Source organism: Varroa destructor, unplaced genomic scaffold (genome assembly GCF_002443255.2).
Source record: "Varroa destructor unplaced genomic scaffold, Vdes_3.0 BEIS01000001.1, whole genome shotgun sequence".
NCBI lineage: Eukaryota > Metazoa > Arthropoda > Arachnida > Mesostigmata > Varroidae > Varroa > Varroa destructor.
The window spans coordinates 54,398,477-54,420,776 of record NW_019211454.1 but is presented as its reverse complement, the minus strand read 5'-3'; the positions used below and the strand labels follow the sequence as shown (position 1 = coordinate 54,420,776).

Here is a 22,300-nt window from a genome sequence, read left to right as displayed (position 1 = left end):
TCTGAACGTAGCGTTTGAAGGGAGCTCTTCGTACCGTCCATTCGTAAAAAAACCGTTACGGGCTGTACGTGAGCCAGCATATGTCCCTTATCATCGACCCGTTGTAAAAGAAACAGGCCACTCACTCCGTCAATAATCAACATCTACATATAGAGTGAAAGCAATAATAATAATAATGCCAATGTGTACACTGTCGAGCGGTGCTCGTTGAGCGTTAGCTTCGTTACCCGATTTTGTGTCGTTTTTCCTAATCCTTGCAACCGCTGGCTGTTTCCAGTTTAGCATTGAACATCAGCATCGCTGAACAAACGTAGATCAACCGCCTTGTTGATATTACGCAAGTGATATATCTGTTCCACCTACTCACGGCCCATTTCACTAAAACCACCATCCCGTAAGTGTGATCGCGGCCAGCCATAAATGAAAGTAGTCTACGGGACTGCCGCCGCTATTGGCGGCGCTGATGAAGATGCGATCGTTGATTGTATATGATCGTAATAAGCGACGTTGAAGCAAAGACCCGATCCAAACGGTCGCCGTCTATCCATTTGCCGCCATCGACAATTCTCCTAGCATTGACGAAGCCTACGTAACATTGTCTGTATTACTGTCAAGGACTAGACGACGAGCTTTTTTTTCTTTATTAATAAATAGATATGACCATTTCTAAAGTCATGGACAGTCATGTTGCATGGCAAAATAAAGTGTGGCCAGCTGATCTAAGAGCAATAGTAGGCATAATATATATATATCGTTTGTGGGTACTAATGCTTCGATTAGGTTGCCATGCATGGAAAATTATCGTATGGTTCGGTAGTTTTTGTATATGCGTGCATAGAAAACTGATAACATCCTATTGATGACGTTCGTTAATCCTGTATATCATATCCCAATTAGATGCGAACAACTCCGATCACCTATTGAATCTCGAAACTTTAGCTAGCACCTTTTCAAAAAGGTTTCTTTTATCTATCCTTTTATACCTTCACAGTGTTAAGGCATAATTTATTCAAGGTTTGCTTACGTATCTATTTACCTTTGATCACCTTCTTTTTTCTAATTAACATTGTGTACGAATATTATATATACTTTGTTTTTATATAACTAATTATGGAAGCCATAAATACAATAAACACCTAGTTCAACCTTAATCAATTGTTAATTCTATGTCAAAGACGAGCGGCTTTTCTATTGAACATTGTCTAGTTTATGCAGTTCGGCAGTCCACATATTTACATACATGATTCAAGGCTATTGCTCAAATTGTATTAGGGAGCTTTCAGTCCCGATTCACAAGTCGGCCTATCTGTGCTTTCCCGTGAAGCGACGCCTATGCCTGACTTGAATACGTAGAACATCTACTTTACTCTACCTAACGTTTAAATAGCCTACTGTCGCTGGTCGCCACGGAACGGTTTGCTCTCAGAATAATTAGCTTCCTCCTTGTTTGCATCGACCCGACGAAGCGCTTGGCAGACAGGCACGACCCAGATCGTTACGCCTTCAGCCGATGGCCGTCCACAGCAAAACGCTTTCGGCTGCAGTTCCAATCATGGCGCTGTCAGCTGCTTCGACCGGGTAGCCAATAAGCTGCTAGGCGACAATACTTCCAAACTCGGACGACCAAAGCGGCAGTTGCTGACAATAGCACTCGTAACTATTATGGGTTCTTATCATAGTACCTAACGGCAAATGTGCCTTCCTTAAGGTTAACGCTCACGTCAAAGAAAGAGAACTCTTAAAGTTATGGCAATGAACGATTTTTGTTTTTATATTTCAATATTTTCATCTAAACGGAAACCTGGAGAATTATTGATGTTTCACATGCGTCTGCGCGAGGCCACTAAAGTCTAGGAAATGTAGCTTTTCATGACATTTTTTAAAAATAAAATACAGGAGTCACAATAACACAAAATAATCATAACCTATTAGCTGTGTAACAGCAACCAATTTTGCAATTATTATTATTATTATTCATAGATTTCAAAAAGAATTCGACGAAGGATACAGGTCTGAGCAAATTGCATTCAGTACTGGACAGATTCTATCCGGTCTTTGCTTCATAAAAAAAGTTTATCATCGTGTTTCATTAAGTCTTGGCAGAAGTAACAGACCACAGCTGCTAAAAACGGCCTTAGCCTTCACTGTTCTGAGGATTTTATCGGCAGCACTTAACAAGGGAGAAATTGTAAACCAATTCGTCGAGCTTCGTGTGTTTAAGAATAATGTTAAGTTGTTTAAGCACGTGTTCAAGCCTTTCGCGAAAAAAGCCGTGTTGTCGCCTGGATGTTCCTGGAATGAGCCTAAATATCTCCTAGCCAATAAGCCCGATCTAATGCAGACATCAAGCAGCTATTTAGGGCTCCGATAGAAGACGCATGAAATTGGTATTGATGTATGCTGTTGATTTCGTATTAGAGTTAACTGGCCAACTCAACAAACAATAATAAAGCTAATAGTAATTCTATTTGTAGGATAGTAAGAATTCGTAAAAAGAATGAAAAAAAAAATTATTTAACTTATTTCTTAAATATTCAATAAGTTTTGTGCAAACCATCAAACCATGGTAAATTCGAATGTGCACAATGACTAAAAGTTATATAGTGAAAAATATATTTTTGAGAAACAACAACATAAATAAAGTAAACATATCGATATGTATTGCTAATATTTTTAATTATGCATAGGAAAAGCTACTGAATTAGTAAAAGCTTTATAGTGAATATGTATCAACCAAACATTAACCGATTTTAATTTCTTTGTATAAATAGCTTTCTTGGGAACGACATTAGGTATGATGGAGATCTCTTATGTGTAAGCTTCAGTAGAAGAAAATATTGATGTTTTTACATTGCGTTGTTATTTCGCTTTTCGAGCGGCATAATAATTGCACGGAACTTCGAAAGTTAGGATTAGCTTTACCTATGAACGCCGAAAAACCGCAATAGAGTACCAAGGTAACTTAAATAGATTAAGTCAGTGACAGTGACAGGTTAATTCCAATGGGAGAGCGGAATAATTATCATGGACAACTATTTATTATTATAATAATTATATAAACATTTATAATAATTATATAAACACAGAATAACGAATAACCAGTACACGGTCATGGAATATCATGTGGAATATACTTTTTGGGATCATGAAATATACGTTTTTTTATAGGGCCGAAACCAATCAGCCCTTGTATTCTTGCAGATGCATTATCAAATGCAGATAATTGAATAACACATAAAAAAAAAAGTCACTGAAACATTGTGACCAGACTGACTGTATCAAGGATGACTGTAGCAGGCCAGCGACAGGAGTGTAAATCCTGACAGACTGTATTAATTGAATTCCACTTGGATTCAGGCTGAGTTAATTTGCGCTTCGGTTAAGCTCGATTGAAAAAAGCAATGGGAGCCTGTTAACCAGCATTTAAAAGGTATGCAGAATGTAAGGGCATCCCCGATAGAGGACTAGACAGTATTTAAGCTAGAGCGTTCTGCAAACACATGCCGATCCAAGTTTTTTTTTTTAGAATAGAAAGATAAAACATACAAATTGATTTTACAACTGCTGCTAACCGAACTATTCACCCGTTGGCAACAGGTAAAATACTTGACAACTTGATTAACTGTATTTCTTAAATGATCCGAGTAAAGCACCAACTTATCTAGCATCGTAGTTAAAATAATTTTTGTCGCAAGTGCATAACAGACCAACCAACTGTTTGATGACGGGCCAAAGCCTGATGTTCGCGCGGATTTGCGCTAATTGACGCTAGATGGCGCTTTTCACAGTTTGCACACCAAAGAGGCGCGGTGAGCACCCAGCGGAGCCATCAGTGTCTGTTAGTACGTGTAGAGCACTTGGACAAGTGGCGCCGCTGTAGCGGGATGAACATTGCGTCTCCGTCTGAAACGGCAGAAGGTAGTTTAAAGTGACAGCTCTTTGCTATTCTGGAAGAAAGATTTGGTGTGAGTGCTGAGTGCCGCTAAACGTATCCATCAGACGGAGTCGCTGACAGGGATCGGGTTTTTGTGTGTGTGTGTGTATATGTGTTGTTCATTTCTTTGTGAGACGGATTCGTAGAAGCGGAGAATTGAACTGGATTGGATATCGTTTTTTTTAGACGGGCCGTGTTAGGGACCTCTAGCACTCACTATGACGGATACAGGCTACTCGAGTGACGAGGAGCGCCGCATCATTCAGGATTCATATATCCGCAAAGTCAGGGTACGTTGTCTTCGCTTTCACAGCCGACTGAAAAAAAAAGGGAGAATTTTTTTATGAATCTATTTTATAATTCCTGCAGCACCGAGGGATTTCCACGAAACGATTCTTTTTTATCAGAGGTATGCATATACTTGTCATACGTACGCTGGACTTAGTATTTTGAGGTGGATGTATATATTTGGTTCACAAAAAGTGCGCGTTTTTGATGCCTTTCATTATCACCCCTACATCTATTCGGAGATAGGTGGGTGTCTCCTGACAAATAAGCTGCAATTTCTCTAATATTTCTTGCATTATCACTCTGATTAAGTGCTGCTGATTCAAAGATATCCATGTATATATATATATATATATATATAGTTTCTACGCGCCAACCTGTATTTTGGAGGTGACTTGGGTCGTAACAGCTTCAAGTTGAAACATCTTTAAGAATAACAACGCCCGATGAAGCCGTTGGTCTCATGGCTTGGTGTGGATGCAATGTGCTGGAACACGAACTAGTAGCTTCCTGTATGGCTGCAGGCAACGGGCGTAGCTTTTGCGGGTAAGCAATCGATGTGGTATCCTCGTTGTTAAAGCGACGCGGCGTTCACAAATGTTGTTATTGTAATAAAAATTATTCTAGAAATTGATTTAAATCATTCAAGCCAGTACGGCAAGCTTCGTCTTAGGCCGGCAACTTTTTATTATTCTTGGGTTTGTCACCTGCGGGTTAATCCGTTCGCAAATGCGAATCATTAAGCTCAGTAGACAAAGCGTCGACTTGTCTGCTATGTCTGTATGTCAATTCAACCCGTTTTATCTGCAAAAGGGGATAAAAGTTCTTGAATCCACAGTGACAACGTTCAAAGATATTTTCCTCTGCAAGTCCTAGTTAAACTATAATTCGCTAAAGTAGAGCGTCCGGTGTTTTAGAAACGGTGCTTCCGTAGTAAGTTTATTTAGTATGCTACGTGGCTTTTTGGTTGGTTGCCACGTACTGGCAGTTAAGATGAAAACACGAAACAAATATATTTAGCACTTTTTGTTGATAACAACGACATCCTCAGATATCGGACCGTGCGAATCCACATCCTCATTAAAACTACCAAAAAAAAGCAAAATATAGATGAGTGATTAGGTTGTTGGTCTGTTAGTACGGACGAAACGATAGTAGTCAGATCATATTTTATGGTAGCCAGTTCTGTATCGCTAGCGCTACTTGGTTTTCGAAGCAAAGCTGCACGTTCTGCATATAGGGAATGCCAGTTTCACTGGATATAAGTGAGTGTGCACATGCTTGAGTGTACATATGAAATGCTTAGTATACATGTCTGTAATTTATTAGAAAGCATTGGGCTGTATCTATGTATTGAATCCAAGAAGTATGGTAATATAATATCCGCAAATTTTACGGAATTCGTCAAAAATTATAAGGAAACTCATGTTTGTATGGATGTCTTTACTGCTTTTATTATGTACTCGTTTTTACGACAAAAACACATCCGCTTAATCGAATTGCAATTCTTGGAACTATAGGCAGATATATGTGCAAAATGAATAATTTCTCTTAAAATCCTTTACCCATCTCAAAGGGTCGTGTATACCCCGGTTACTACCCTCTGAAAAGGGACATGGAGGTTATCGGCACACTCAACGAGAGGAACAAATAACCCCGGAGTGTTCGACTGGCTAAATGTCCACTATTTCTAATACCTATTTGTTTTTAAATTGTATTATATTAGATAAAGCAATTTTTTCAAGATAGCTATCTAGTTGATTGTCTATCGAGCGTATTTTCCATTAAGTTTAGGGTTCACGTCTACACGTGTAAAATAAATAATTTAAGTATGTTCTACGTATCAGACGTTCCTTTTCATAATCGCCCAGCCTGAAGTGTTTTGAGAATGACGAGCCGTACTAGAGGAACAGCAAGTTGACACTGCAGGCATATTTTTCCAACGAATCTAAAACCGGTTAATGGAACAGTACGAAAAGAAAGAAGGGATCATTGGCTTTTCTGCATAACAGCGTGTTTCCTTTCTACGTACGAGTTTTCCGTGAACGTTAGATGGGTCAACCAGTGATCAATAGCTTGTCGTTTCTCTCTTCTTTGGTGTTTCGCTTCTGCGCTACATAAGGATTACACACACGCGCTCTATACGTGCGTATCAACAACGCGACGTTGGTGCGACCGTTCCTCGCTAATATCGATGAAAGGAAGGTGTTAACTTTACAGCCATCCCGTCTCGATATCGTAACCCGTTCTGAGGACACCGTCACAGCTAACAGGAATGCCGGGAATAGCTCTTTACGCAGAGCGCTAGTTTATGCGTCGACGACGTTGTTGATGATACAGTCGCCGCTGGTGCCAGGCACAGATCGAATTTTCTTTGCTGAGATCGATTACGCATTCGCCTGATTGAGTAAAAGAGTGGTAACATTGGGAGAAAGGATCTAAGTTCTGCCGTTCTCAAGTTGATAAACTTGTTGCTATGGTCGCCCACCGTTGAACGTTGGCCAGACGGACGAACGCTCATAATAGCGAAGCGGCATCTGGCAGCGAATGAAAGCCAATGCGACCATTCTGTAAACACATTCTCGGCTGGGGTTGATATGGGTAGAACAAAATTGGTCGGCCGGTAAGGCTTTCGGTCTAATCGTATCTTCAATTTCTTTCTCGTCGTAGCTTTGAAGAACGGTTGGCTGTGTAGAGTCGTTTGTTTCAACCAATCGAACGATAGCGATGCTTGTAAAGTTACGCAAACCATTTATATACATGAAAGGAAGAATATTCTTGTAACAGCAGCGAGAAAGTTCATAGTAAGTTCTATCAAGCCTAACTATGACGACTATGTAAGTGGCACCAAATCTTGAAACGATAACCGGCCCTATGCTTGACCCTGTACCATAAATTTGGAGAGCTGTATTCAGTGTCACAATTTAGTGTTCGTAAGCCACGACTACCTTGGCTCGATGTCATTTAGATTTCTGAACGGCGTTGATTTGAACGCAACCTTTGACGACGCTCTCTCAGTTCGGTGAACTCGAGAACGGCAATGGACTATGAAATAAGGGTAACCTATGCTCTGGCTGATTGTTTACGTAAGTGTGTAGTGGTCAAGCGTCATCGCATATTAAACTAGAAAAAGTCATTCTAGATAATAACAATGACACATGTTAACCAGTGTTTTTAAATTCGTCTGACATAAAATAATAACGGTTATGCCATTTTGTGTATATATATATATATATATCAAATCATTTTGTTGTTGGCTTTGTTCTTTTTCTCCCGCGAGAAAGTATTTCCGATAAAGGATTTGGTAGTAATTAATGACGAAGCCAATGGATCACCCTCTTCGCCTACGTAATGGCATAGTGAGTGGCGTGTCTGTCTGGTAAACCTGCGGATGCGTGATAGTCTGGTTTCAAATCCGGGCATGGATACACTTTCTTTCGTGTCGACAGCCAGTTATGTGATTTGTGTGATGGGGGTGCCTAACGGCGGTAGTTGACGGAAAAACTGAAGCATTTAGGCCATTCCATTCGACTCTGAAATGACAATGACTCTATACTTGTTACGTTACTGCAAGTTTGACTGTGAATGATACTTTTTTCGTCCCCCCCCGTATAGACGGTTTTCTTCCCGCTAAAACTCCGGAGAGTCCTTTCCGTAAACTATAAATATAAATAGCGAGGACAGCTTATTTAATTCAGCCAAGCTCAGCTTTGTCGTATTAGAGTGTCCACTACTAACAAAAACAGCAATCTCGTAGTTGCTCCATCTCCTTGCTATGGCCTACCAGGATGAGTCTTGTTCTCAATGAAGCACCTAGCCCCTTTCATGAGCGAAAATGCACAAACACGAACTAGCCCGAACTAGCGAGACGAAAAATTTAATTGGTGCCTGTTTGCGGACGGACTTCGGTCAGCAACCGAGATCTACAGGGCAGTATAAACTATTCCACATGAATATCAACCTATAGGAGCAAGAATAGTAATAATCTGATCAGCGTTTACTTTCGAAGCCCACGACTTAGACTTTCTACCGCACTCGACGCCTATATTTTAAGTTGTTCGTTGGCTCACCGTCGTAGTAATAGTAATAGGCGGCCGTAATCCAGTCGGATTGGCTGTTGTATCAGGAATAACTTGAGACAGTGGCAGAATTGCAGGTAGACACCGTTGTGTCAGAGGGCTGATGCCGTTCCATAGCGCATAAGCGTCATCTGATTTGCGACAGCCATTTACTCCAGAGGGCGGAAGTGATAGTGTGGCTAGATGATCGCATCTTCTATTTTTGAGCACATGTTCATTCTGGGTAGTAGTTTCGAAGATGTGGCGCGGTGCAAGTGCGTTCCAGATGTATAGACCACGCAGGTAATTGCAGTGAAAACTAGAACTGACTTGGAAATAAAGGTATTTGCATGTGGTCCAAAGCGTCCTTTTTTCCATTAGCAATAAAAAGAACGCGTGCCTTTTTCAAACAGGCCAATAGGCTTGTTCGAATGGTACAAATTTTCACTTTATCGATGCAATATTGGTAACGATTTCGTTCGCTTATGTAGTTTGTTTTGAAAGATCTCCAATCTGTATATTAACGTCGCCGGAAGCAGGTGCACGACGACCATGGCGTGCATTGGATAACATGGTTTAGAGGCATGCTTTAAAATATCTGTTTAGCTCAATCGTTTTCTATGAAAATAGATGAATACCGTACGTCGGCATGCGTCTGAGCAGCAACGACGACAATCATTAAATCGTAATACATAAAAGTTCCAATGGTAAATTGTGATTGTAGCACTATCTGACTAAATTGGGTTCTCTCAAAAAGTAGAACGATTGGGTAAATCGGAAACCATCGATTCTGTTTATATGAAAAATAGACGACAGAAGCCCGTAGTTTATAGAGAAGTAAGATACGCGGCGTATTTAACGTGAACGTAATAGTCTTGATCCGATGTAGGCATGTTTAGATGCGGAACGCCACGTAAATGTCGTTAAAGATTCATGAGAACTTACGCATGTCACGAAAGCTCTTATATACAGTGGCAATCATGTAATACGGCCAGTAAAAATGACTAAAAACATATTTTAACAGCCACGATGATAATTAGTTGAATAGGCATAAGGAGCCGGCCAGTTCTGGCAGAGGTCGTACCCTCCAGAGGGTTTTATAACGAATACGAGGGCTGAATTACAACGCCTCGGGGTAAATTGTATACTCCCTAAGGTGATACCTAAATCTGTGTAGCCAATCCTCATGGAGGCAGAGATGTCATAGAAGTATGGTTTACCCATCGCTGAATTAGTATACAAATCACGATGCATTATTGCAGTTTACTTAGCCATGGACGTGGACAAACAATGGTATGTTTTAATGACGCAATGTTCATCCGTCCGTATAAAGCTAGCTTAAAGTGCTCCTTAGGAGAATAATTTCACAGGGTAACAGAGTAATGCGCACTGGACATCGACTGACACTAACCTAGCTCTACGTGCACAGTACGTATCGTTCAGTGTAGTGTAAGCTGAACACTCAAAGCAGAACAGCACACTGCCTACTCTCTATTGTAGTTGAGGTCGCTTGATGTTCTATATCATGGCTTCGACGTTAGGCCAAGGTGCAGCCTGAATTGCCGTTTTCTAACTTGCCAGGCTTTCCATTTGGTGGTCCTGTCACGGCAGCTTTTCACCCCGAGCAATCACACGCGTCCCTCGCAATCACACGCAATTCTCGGCGTAACAGAAGTGCCTGGCGAAGAAAATCATCGACTAAATCGTACGATATTTCCCGTCCAGTGACGATTAGCTAACGGTAGTGTGCGTCGAGCTCAATGGGTAGAAGTGCATAAGGGACACACATGCAGTGCTCAAAAAGGATACTGGATATCGCAAAGTAGTTGATAGTTTCAATTGCTATTCAAGATGTACACATGGTTTTCTATAAAGCATCCTGAGCGGAATTTCAATTTAGAAGTATATGTATGTGTGTAATGTTTCGTTTGTTGTTCTATGGTTTTAAATGATTCTCACACTCATTGGTATAAAATAATTATGTCTCGTAAAGGAAGCTGCTTTTTAATTTTCTGATACTCCTATGAATTCGTTATATAGTGATAACATCAAATTATATGAAAAATATATTGAAAAAAAAACTCACGATGCAAATGTCGAGAGAGTACTACCTGCATTTTCTCGAAGGAGACTTGCCAGAACGTTGGGAAAAGGCTGCCAGGAAAGCAATGAAAAGTTTAATCAGTACTTCGTGGTGATCAAACTTTTTTTTGCTATGTATTGTTAAGTAAATCAAGAATGGCTAAATGCTTGAATCGATTTTTTGTTTCATTCGTGTTGAATATGTTAAAATGTGTTTATGACGCGCTCAATTCATCGCAGTACTCTGCCTGCGACTGTGCACGAAGCTGTAATTCAAAGTTCGACAGACCGGAGCCTTTTCGCCGCCTTATCCTGAAGCCTCCCGTAATGATCAGGCCTAGGGCGGCCGCCAGCATACGACTAATACTTCTGTCGGTTAATCTAAGTGAGCTTGGCCAATATTATCCATCTACAAGCTAACGTTCTTCAAAGCTTTCAGCGCAAACACTATACATATATACTGGGAATGCACATTATTACTCAACTAATATGAAAAGTGTCCGATTCTTTTTGTTTGTCATGAGTTTTCATGATGAACGTACTGAACTTACTAAGGAAAACAGTTCCTTAACAAAAGTTAGGCACTGGAGGCGGGCCGCCGCAGGTTTGATTAAAGCATTACTTTCGCCGTGTAATTTTACGCTGCTGTTCTATCTCTATGTGAAAATGTAAAGTTCGTACCGCGTAGATTTCGACGCTTTCATCGTCAGTATAAACATCAATGGAAGCAGAAGCAGGTCGTTTCATGCTGTGTAGAAGAAGCGCCCCACGGAAATGTGCCAGTGTAGGGAAGCAGTGCTGCCGGCTGTCTGCCGTCCCTCTGCTGTTGCGAGTGCCAGCTGTTGTTCATTTTGGCTCCCATTGGCCAGACGAAGCTGAGCAGATTTTCGTGATCTGAAACTGACACGAGAGAGGGACTTGTGGCTGCCAGAAACAAGTCAGGTGGCTAAAGGGTTACAATAATTTTTACCTCAGCAGTTTGACTGGATGAACAGGACTTTTACCCTTGTGACGATAAACCTATACGAAACTTAACTGTGCAACGCCGGATCCTGTCATGTATAGGTTAAGATGTATCAACTTCGAAACTATCTCCATACTATTGTATAAAATACAAACAGCTAAATAAAATATAGCTATTTGTCTTCATCCTAGCTACATCTATGCTTAAGCCTAAATCAATAGAATTCAGATTTGTATTACAGTTTCCAAGCGAGTTTCTGTGTTAGTCGGAAACAACGCCTAAGGGCAATACTTCATGTAGAACATTAAAATTGAGACCAAACAGTACCAAAACGCTGATCGATATTTAAGTCGCATTGCACAAGCGGACCGTTACTTCTCGGCTAAGTAATGCCACTGCAACTGATCATAATTTGTCCGAGCTATACGTTGCTCCAGACGGTCTTCACACGATCGTAATTTTGGTTCATCAAGACTCTCCTTCCCTGCACCCAAAAACGCCCGCTGTCGGAACAGAGCTCCTATTGTTTATCTACCTCCAATATAAGTTAGTCAAAGCTCTTAGCGGGACAGGTAGATATAACCTGCACAGATGCAGATCTGAAGAGACAATTACTTTAGAAAGACACGATGAAAAATGGTGGTTCGCTCGCCCGTTCGATAAACGGCAGTGGAGCTATATTCAGACGCCGGCTAAAACATTGGTGGGAGTGACCGCTCCTAGTAGCCTTCATCGTAATGTGCTCCACATGCTATCTTTCTGTGTCCATCTGTGTAAAAGGAAGAAAAAGGTCAACTAAACGTCGCTCGCCATTGAAGATCTATTGCGCACCTTTCTTCCGAGCTCAAACGGCTGTTCGGCATTCCCGGCAATCGCTAGCAACACTATGGCCACCATCCGACGAACGTCAGGCTGCTCCCAAGCTGCATACTAAGACGAATCAGCTAGCACCTACTGCAAGCTCAGATCATAACCACTTTCGGTGAAATAGGACTCAAGGAGAGGATACATCTTCCCCATTCGCCTTGATTATTGTATATCTGTGTGAGCGGGGAATTACAAAAGTCGTTCGTCTCTCCCTTACCTTGTTGGTGTACGACAACTCCCTTTAGGCTGTGTGCGTTGTGTCCCATTCATTGCGTCCTGAAAAGCGGTGCCTTTACTGGTGAGGCCAGCCGTCCAACCAGCGCCCGTTATCGTGTGAGCATGTGTGAGACATATTTAGCACCAATGATCTTAGGAACCACTTCGATTCAGTAGCATACAAAGATCCCCGGAAGACGGATACCAGAACGGAACTAGCACGTGTACAACTATCGTTTTAAATTCTCCATGTAAGTAGATCTATTGTGATTTAGGGTCACGCATCGACCTGGTCAACGTATAATGGTGCCAGCTGACATTATTCCAAGCGCTTACTCAACCGGTTAAATAAGTGGATCACGTTGGATGTTAGTACCAGTCTAAGCAAAATTTGGGTCTTTTTCATTTTGCCAGAAAAATTAAGTCTGATCAATTGATGCATATATTTGGTGTGGATCAACGACGAGTATTTAAACACGAAAAGGGGCGAGAATTGAATTAATAATGGTTCCGTTGATAATGGGCGAAACGCCTGCACTCGCCTGCTGCCGAAAACCTGTACTCTCAGTTAGGCTTAAGGGCCATTTGCATATTTACATTTAGAATGGAGTCGGACTAACTGTTGGGCAGGTCCGATGTCGAAACAGAAGTTACTGATCAGTATATTACAAGCAATGGGACTCCGATTACGCCGAAGTTTCAGGCGCTACGTGTTCGTCTGGTTTGAACTTGCTACTCGCCAAATGAATATGGGTTGAGAATAGAAATGCCAAGAACAGGCATACATTGCCGGAATGTAGTTTAGTTCCTATAGAATCAACCGAAATATTGACGTGTGTCCTAACCATATATGTTTACATAGTCGATTATTTCTGCGAGAAACATTAAAGAGAAGACGAACAGAATACGGTTCCAAAATCTATCGATTGTATTTTAGATATAACGCGAGCTTGTTGTACCGTGTCTGGAAAGACGCTGTGACGTTCTGCTTACCGGCAAATCCGTAAACCACGCATCCCTCACGTTATAATCGGTCGAAGACCGCTGCTGTGATCAACCGAGTGAAACAAATAAAACTGTTGTACATTCCTGAGGTGGATATCTAACCCTTATTATATGATATAATACACTATTACACAGCTTCACGTCCCATATGAACGCTTACATGGCCATGCACAATTTTTATATAACGACAACAAACAGAAGGGTGGATTTACGTTGACGCTTTTTCTTATTGGCCATTATTTCGTATTTATAATAAAAGGGCCTCTTGTGCGCGGTAGCGCTGTTTGTGCTGATAGCCAGAGTGACCAATACGTATAGCGACTGGTGGGTTTGACGCGGAATCATGGAAGGATGACAACGGTACTTTTGGTCCTGATGGATATTGTGATAGTAATAGACAATTAATGGAAGAAAAACGTGTAAAATAATAGTTCTTATTAACAGAAAAAAGTATCGTAGTTATCATAGGCGGTATGATATTCCATATGCGATTTCACTCGACAACTGATTTCACGTACGCTAGCAGGTACTGTTCTACAACTCGTTATATATGTCTGACGAAGAATCGATAACAAGAGTCGTATTTTGATTTATCGTAATGAATTACCACTGCGATATAGAGTAAGTTAAAACATAGGTATTAACTTGTTGATACAAACTATGATACTGCCACGAAACGCCAAAAATGATCCACTCAGTTGTTTGACGGCCTCCTGAAGAATGAAAGACCTACAAATTCTAAATCGATAGCGCTCTGATACGGATTAAAATAACAATGGTTAGGCTGCTTTTTTTCTCCACCCGCTGCAGGTATCAGTTCACCCTTGCGTAATTTCCGATCAAAGATTTGCCTGCGTGAAGACTGATGTATATGCAGAGCGTAGCAATGGCCGTGATTTATTAATTTATACCCATGTTGTTCATGCGTCGTTCGGGCCATTTGCCAATCTGCGTGCTCTCTGTTTGAGAGGGAAGGGACCCAGCGATGACGACTGCCCATTGCGCCTGACTAAGTGTTCAGTTATGTCAACTGCGATTATCCGTTGTGGTGGTTTATGCGTGAACGTTATGTTGTTTTCGTGTATGTACATACAAACAATCAACTTATACATTACGCCGATGCTCATTCAAGCGTGATTACCGTCAAGCGACAATAAATCAACAAAGCGAACTCTGTAGGTATCAGATCGCCGGAACGACGATAGCAACGCCGTCTCACGCATGTACTACTCATGACTCATAGAACACTGAACTTACATTTACATATAAGAGGAAACATATTCACTAAGGTAACGCAACGCGTTCACGGGCACCTATGCATATACATTTATGACACAACACATTTAAAGCAAAAAAAAAAAAAACGTACTCATTTAGGTCTATAGCCCCGATGATATTCAATTATTCGTAAATAATTACTACTTCACGATACTAACACGTAATCAGTATCGTCCGGAAAATGAAATGTGCCGAACGCCACCCCGTAGTAGAGAACCTGTAACGCAATTGACAAAACAAATAAATAAAAGGCAGTGTTAGATCTATCATATATGTCTTAATCGACTCGTCCATCAAAGTCGGAGGCCTCAGAACCTCAAACCATTTTTTCGAAGAGGTGTTGTCTACTCATTGAGTATGAGCTGTTTTCAATTTGGTGCCGGTACACAGAGAACATTGAATTGGAAATAAAGCGTAACTTTCCATCCATTCCATTTACTAGAATCTTATTTAGTGCCATTGTCTGTCCACTTAGTTCGTGACAGCTGTCGTGCCGCTCCACTTGAGCGTGAAGGGGGAGACATAGCTGACTCAAACGTGACGAATTTACGTCCGAATTCTCTTTGGGTGGATATACGACATTCACGTATCTGATCTGATTATCCTCATGCTTTCAAGTGAAATACTGACTATATTTACATACGTCTATATACAGGCCCACGATGGCAACCCTTCACTATTTTTCTGTGCGTATATACTTTCATACCTCTAAGTAAATTGTGAAAAAGGATGGTGGGGTGTACAACTGTGTTTTAGGCCATTTTTGGTTTAAGGCAAAAGGTATTAGGCTACAATCGCGGATCTTTTCATTCTGTTGCATCTGCAAAAATAGCAGCCGCCAACCAAATTTCGCTACATTTACTGAGGATGTTATCGCAGAAAGAAGCATATAATCATTATGTATTTTGGACTGATTTAATACTTTTACTTTTTCAGTAATACATTCTAATAGTAGTGGGTTAACTTTATTGCGTCTAGTTAAATGTAACTTTAAACGTCCGTTCGTCTCCGGACGTAACGTTGCCGTTTTTGAAATAATTCACAGTGACTAATGCTGTTACGTAATAAATAACAAGCGAATGGCTCTTATTAGTGTTAGCCTAAATAGAGAATTTATCCAAATGAGAAGAAAGAAGCAAAATTGAGCCAGTTAGTACCCTTCGCTACGTCGGTACATATACGTACAGATAATGATTTTTGAGAAAATGATACTTTATCAATGTTGAAAACACCGTCTGAAACGTTCAATCGCAAATTTAGTTTATTTAGTGTATTGTCGTTAGCTCCAGCATAAGCACATCGGTGTATCGTATGTTCTTCTCGAACTCGCAATCAGACTTGGTAGACCACGTATCTTTAGCGATGGCAGTTGGTGGCTTAATGTTCTTGATATGTTTAAGTTTAACGTTGTGAAAGAAAGAACTAGGTTGACAAGAAATGGACTGAAGCGCCTCAAGTGACCTATGACCAGCTGGTCCTTCTTCCTGACCCAACTGGCAACTTCCTGACCCAAAACGACGCCTCGGTAGGATTTGCTGCTAGTGTCAATAGAATATTCAGTTCAGTCTTCGAAGTTTATTTGAAAAATGTTTAAATATGAGCGTGTTTGTATAACTGTTTCTTTGTCGGGGGTGTATGGGTGAACTGGGCGCCGGTGATGATTTGGCGGTTGTTTGGAGGGTGTTAAAGACGAGAACGTGGACAAAAGAATATTGTACACTGTATCTGACTGTCATGTTAGCGTGACCGTTTGCTTCCGGTGTCATGGAAAATCGCGGCTTCCATTCCTTGTAGCTAGCAGTTATTAATACATGATAGGTTTTTTTTTCATTCGATAATAACACTGGCTGGGGAACGTTCGGTCCTTTTTGTTGATTGATTTTTTCGAACGGTGTTCATACTATAATACGTCCCTAGACTTTTAACCACCGTCGTATTACTGACAGGGACAGTTTTGCCCAAAGTTAGAAGCGCCAGACACGTCGCTTCGACGTAAGCACGCCACGTTCTGATTTTATACGTTATCATTATCGTCTTAGTATATACGTAAATATATGACGCGACGCCGGTGTACTGTACATGTTGAAACTTACGACGCTCATGTTACTTGTTGTGCCAGCGTTGTGTCTCAGAAGTGACGGAGCCGTAAAGGTGACAGGTGATCTGTGTTCGACCCTACCCTGCAAAAGAAGGAACAGCGGCAGACGTGGGAGGTGGCCGCGTGTAATTCGTGTCATACCCGCATTTTTTTCATCATGCAGCGATCGTTCAGATACAGTTATGTGATGCATAGATATATATATCCAGCCAAAATTCGTTTCATCGTTGATACGTATGTAAAAAAATGTATCCCTTTTATGTAAATACATAAAAGATATCATGTTGACAAGTAAGAAAGAGCGTACGTGGCTATTTTTGACAAACACATTGTTCCGTTATTACTATTCCTACTGATGCCGGTAGTGTTTCGTAGTATGACAAGCGGGTTGGTGACGATTCCTCGTTGATCGGCAGTAGATCCTCACGAGCCGACCAAGCAATCAGCTGTGTTGTTGTAGTAGCCGTTGCGGCGATGCTTTGCGGGATAGTTTTGATGAAGTACTGTTGCTAAGTGTGTACGCCAGGTGCCGGCTTGTTGTAGCAAGCAATGTTACGTAAAACAACATTACGTCAATCTGCCAACTATTGACAATACTTCAAGTGTTGTGTTGATACGGCAACGACAAGCGCTACAGAACCTTACAACAAAGCGATATTGTGACCAACCTGTCCTAGCCTCTGCGACTGTCATCTGCGAAGTTTTTCTCCAACAAGATCTTTTACATTTTCCGAACATGTTCCGTCGAATCATTTTCTGCCCGCTTTTCCTTTCTGTGCGAAGTTTCTTCGATGACTAAAAACGTGTTTGAAGGCACCAGACGATTTTATGATTGTCAATGTGAGCCAGCTATCGGGTTTCAGCATTCATTCATCTTCTTTTGCGCCGACTTACTAAAACTGGGCGTGAGGTTTTTGCTATTCCTGCTGCGGCTGTAGTTGTCAACAGTAGCAGCTACGGCGGACAACTATGCAAAACTATCTACGGTTGTGAGCCTGCTACACAAACACAGTTGGCTGGCGGCGTTGGTACGAGGTCGCGCGCCGCGCTCCCAGAAGCAGAAGCCAACGTGAGTTGGTACAATTGTTGTGAATGAATAAATTTGATGACGGGAAGAACGTAGCAGGATGAAGAAGCTCCCGGAAATATTTTCTATTTTAGGACCAGTGTATATTCTTACAATATATTGACGTGTGCCTATTGCGAACGAATAAATCACAACTGAGAGCAGGACAACAGCAATAACAAGTTCAGTGGTGGAGGGGCTATGCGACACTGGCATAACCTCCCATAGATGCCACCTAGTCATCACTTATGCACGTGACGTGATGGACGCTCGCATATTTCAACCTAAACATAATATCTTAGATCGTATTCCCGGTAGCGTCTGCTGTTTAGGGCGTTCCCGGTAATTCATTGAAGACAAGTATCTCTGGCAACTGGTTCCGCAAACATCGTATCTGCTACGAGCAAAAATTATAGAAGTGATAGGGTTTCATTGGATCTCAAAAGCTAGATGAGCTGTAGATTGATGCATACGAAGCAAGCTATGGTGCAACGGTGCTCACTGTATCCATGACGATCATATTTTATGCGGGAAAAAGGCCAACATCCGTAGTCGACGCTCAAGCCTAAGATTAATACTTCAGTTGAAATAGCTTTTAAGGAGCCAAATACACTTCTCTTGGTGATAACTTTTTTTCGAAGAAGTCGAGAGGAAAACTTCATGAGAATGTTGGGGCTAGTGCTAAAATGAAAATAATTCAAAGAAAATTATCTCTACTCTAGATTTGGATTGCTATGCGGCACGCGCTGAATTTATTTTACTTAGAATTTCGACTACTTACCCTGCGTTTTTTTTTTTTCTTTTAGGATAAATGACACAACAAATATCCAGATGCAATTTTTCATAAGAAACGAGAAAGGAGAGGGGGATGGATATTGAAAGAGTTTACGCCAGGAAAGTCTTCCGATGTAAAATATCAGTGTGTGTATCTGTTGAAGGAAGAGTTTGCATGGAGCAACAAATTATCCAACAGTAAATTACTGATCATCTAAAAAGAGTAGAAATAGGAATTTCTACTATCGAATAATAGACAACTACCGTTTAGTAATTTATTGTTATAGTATCATTTTTATTTATTATCATATTAGTAATGATTGCTACTAAATTTACAGTTAATCAGTAGCACAGATTTGTGGTACGCATTTATGAAAACCGTTATGTTTCTTGCGCTTATATGAACTTTACCCTCTGGCTGATCGATCTTCGATAATATTTTGTCACAAATTCGTTTCACAGAAAATTTCCGCTAATGGGGGAACGGAGCTAGAAAATGACTGCAGTTCCATCAACGCAGGGTAAGTTGTAACAGGAGGGGGCTAAAACCGATAGGATTTGTCCTAAGTCAATATATAATTATTATCGTCGTCCAAACGTAGCTTTTTTTGCCTCCTCTTCCTCGAACGGTGTAGGAAAGCTGAACGGCTGTATCACACACACGACCATTTAAAGTATTAACATGACCAGCTGCAGGAGCATCAATGGGTTCAACAACTACGGATGCTGGTGTCCTGCCGCTGATGAATAGAGAGAAAGGGTAACAGGCACCGAAATTTCAGGCTTCATAATAGACACAACGACAATGCGCAAGGCCAGGCGCTGCGCCGCCAATCGCTGTCGCCTTCGGTAGCCCCAGTGGCAAATGCTGTACTATGATTTGTGGCAGTTTGGCGTTGATCGACATCGTGTGCAGATCGTCATTATAACAGAACTACCGTGAGTCGAACCATTCAAATCAAAGGGATGATGATGGTAGTAATGTCCGTCTACGATATACCAGCGGACAGATGGTAACCAATGCAGTGGCTCTATCGACGTTTAGCTATGGCTAAGCCGTCTCCTCTGCTCGAGCTTGCCCATGCGCAGCGCTGTTCCTTTCATCGGCGCTGGAAGAGAAGTATATTGTGGAGTAGAAGATATTCAAGGCGTAAGAAATTCTATTCTCTATCCGCTAGTTATTGATGATAATTCGCTGTCTTTACCGACTTGTTCCATCACTGCTCACGGGAAACGGGAGAAAGAGGGCTGAGTTGGAGGTGAAAGCGTCGGTAGTGCTTGTAGCATAGTTAAATTAGCGACAATTAATGGCGCCACAAAATGCCACCTGGCAGTTCCAATAATAATAGAGGAATGGCAGTAGTTTGAATAGCGAGAAGCATCGCGCTCTGGCACGAGCCAAAGGAGACGACCGTGAAGATCATCCCTTCAGAAGAAGAGGAAAGGCAGTAAGGTTTGAGAAAAGAAAACAGTGATATCGGCTGGCACTGTTTCCTTTGCTGCTGGTTAGTGGATTTCTCCCAGCCTGAATCGCAGCTGGCGTCGAAGTCTTGGGGCCGTCCGTCGCCTGTTGCTGGAACACAATTTTTCGGTACCCTCGAGCACTACCGGCGTCACTACGATTCGTATTTGCAGACTGTTCGTGCCAATGGCGCTTCGAGCAAGCTCATGAGTTCCGACGGATGAGCGTCGTGGAGCTACAGAATCACAGACCCAGCAGCCTCGAGCATTAGAAGCAAACACTGAGACGCCTTTCAGAAAAACCACATTCAAATCTCATTTGCCCAGCTGTATTTATTCCGTCTTAGATTTGTCGCTGCTGCCGTATGAGCTCTGCCGCTTCTGCCGGTGGAAATTTGAGGGCTGTCGTTAGAGGACGTGGAAGTGAGTACGTTCGGACAAGTTTAGGATGAACTCATTGAACAGGCACACATGGGCCTTTCTATAATTGACCGGTGACTTTCAATTGACCGGTATAGATGATAGGATCAACGTGAGCCTATCATGCAGTCGGATAGATTCAACGGCTTTTAAAATTCGGTCTTGAATCACGCTCACATTGAGTTTAGGGATTCTGCACACATGAAGCAACAAGCGCTGCCAACGTCGTTGACTAAAGTACAGTGGTAGGGCTTACTTCTTTCCGGAGCATGACAATTTGCCATGGCGTATGTTACTCCACGTTTATTGAGCTTACAGGCACGATTATTAGCATCGTATGGGAGCATGGCAAGTTTGACAATCACTATCTAGCAGTACGACGATAACCTTTGTTTGATATATCTAGTTATTGGCAAATGCGTTTTGAATTGATTGAATCATTGCAATGCTGGTAAACAAAATTACGTCAAGATTGAAATAAGCAAGCCTAACACGCTTTTTTAATATCCGTGGCCGGCACCCCATCAAAGGTTTTCGAATATGATTAGCTGAAGATACATCCATCAGGTAACACAAATGGATGGTTGTCTGCACGTTCATTGCTGAGAGCTTGGAAGATATGTGCGGTGATTTATAATGATCTGTTTGATACTACTTCTGCACATTTATGGTGGGTTCGCTTCCTAGAAGCCACTGACGCTAATTTCTGTCACAGTCTTAGTCTCATTATCTAGTGACTAGTGATATTTTCTCTTAGACAGACCTGTTACTTTGTTTGCTAAGATAAGTGGATGTCCACCAGCAAAAACATAGCGTGAAACTTAAGGATCCCATAGAATCCGTGCAACTATTTTACCGGGTTGAGAATTCCATATTTTCATTTGGCATATTTTTTCCAGTTGTATTTATTCGTTGCGTCCAGATGCGACGCTGTCGCCCATTTCATATAATTGACATAATTTCTTGTCAGTAAACGTTGTCTCACAGTCGATAAAACTGTGTATATATAATGGTCCAACATTGAAATGTACATTTCATTTCCGCAGCTGCCATGCGCTGCGAAAGGCTGTCTCATTATACAAAACGCAACATGAGTATATTCACGCAAAGTATAGATACACCAAGCGAAAAAATGAACTTGGGAAGTTCCTCGCCTCGCTCGAAGCTGTTTTGACGCGTAGCCTGAGAGACAATTTCGAAGCGGTCGCGCCTACTGGCTCCGCTTTAACTGAATCCTTGCTTTGTATTAATTATGTACGTCTAACAACAAACGTACTGCTTTGCCTGAACGAGAATCGTTGCAAAAATCAAAACCTTATTCATCCATTAGGTAGAATAGAGTGAGTAAGGTTTAGGACAGCTAAAAAGTAGACCATCTTACTTGGGCCGTATCCAATATCATTGTTGTGGTAATTACGTGTGGTAAAATTGTAGTCGATATGACACAGTAGCTAAATAGTCACGGCAAAACCAATGGGCAACAAGTCGTTGACATTGGCCGAGCTCTAAAACCAGTGCTCCAGTCGGCGCCCATTGAAATGTTGACGCGCTGATGACGTGATCTTCACGGTCCAGTGTGCGCGGGCCACTGGTCATCCATACAAAGCCATGGGAGCCAAGACAGCATCCAGCAGCAATGGCCGAATACTACCACCTCAATAAATTCAACGCTGCCGCTCGAACTATAAGGGTACAGATATCACAAATCGGGTCGCATAACAATCAGACCTGTGTTTTCTATTGAAACGTCAGCCAGCGACCTCTGGTGGCCCGTGCATAAGTATTACTC

The 22,300-nt window shown here is 41.6% G+C and overlaps 1 protein-coding gene and 1 long non-coding RNA gene across 4 annotated transcripts in view; one reads left to right on the top strand and one right to left on the bottom strand.

Moving 5' to 3' along the window:
* Nucleotides 1–3,833: 3,833 nt before the first annotated feature.
* Rhp (GTP-Rho-binding protein rhophilin) overlaps nt 3,834–22,300 on the top strand; it is a 150,463-nt gene continuing 131,996 nt past the window's right edge. For all 3 annotated transcript variants that reach the window (XM_086977818.1, XM_022789255.2, XM_086977817.1), the window contains exon 1: nt 3,834–4,224. Coding sequence is in view for 1 of the 3 variants with exons in the window: in XM_022789255.2 (XP_022644990.1) it covers nt 4,153–4,224 (72 nt within the window). In the remaining 2 variants the exon portion in view is untranslated. The remainder of the gene's footprint in view (nt 4,225–22,300) is intronic.
* LOC147758824 (uncharacterized) overlaps nt 4,120–22,300 on the bottom strand; it is a 63,851-nt gene continuing 45,670 nt past the window's right edge. The window contains exons 4-7 of the long non-coding RNA XR_015319412.1: nt 14,784–14,909; nt 11,044–11,262; nt 4,600–5,026; nt 4,120–4,251 (exon numbers count right to left, since the gene is read on the bottom strand). This is a non-coding gene — a long non-coding RNA (uncharacterized LOC147758824). The remainder of the gene's footprint in view (nt 4,252–4,599; nt 5,027–11,043; nt 11,263–14,783; nt 14,910–22,300) is intronic.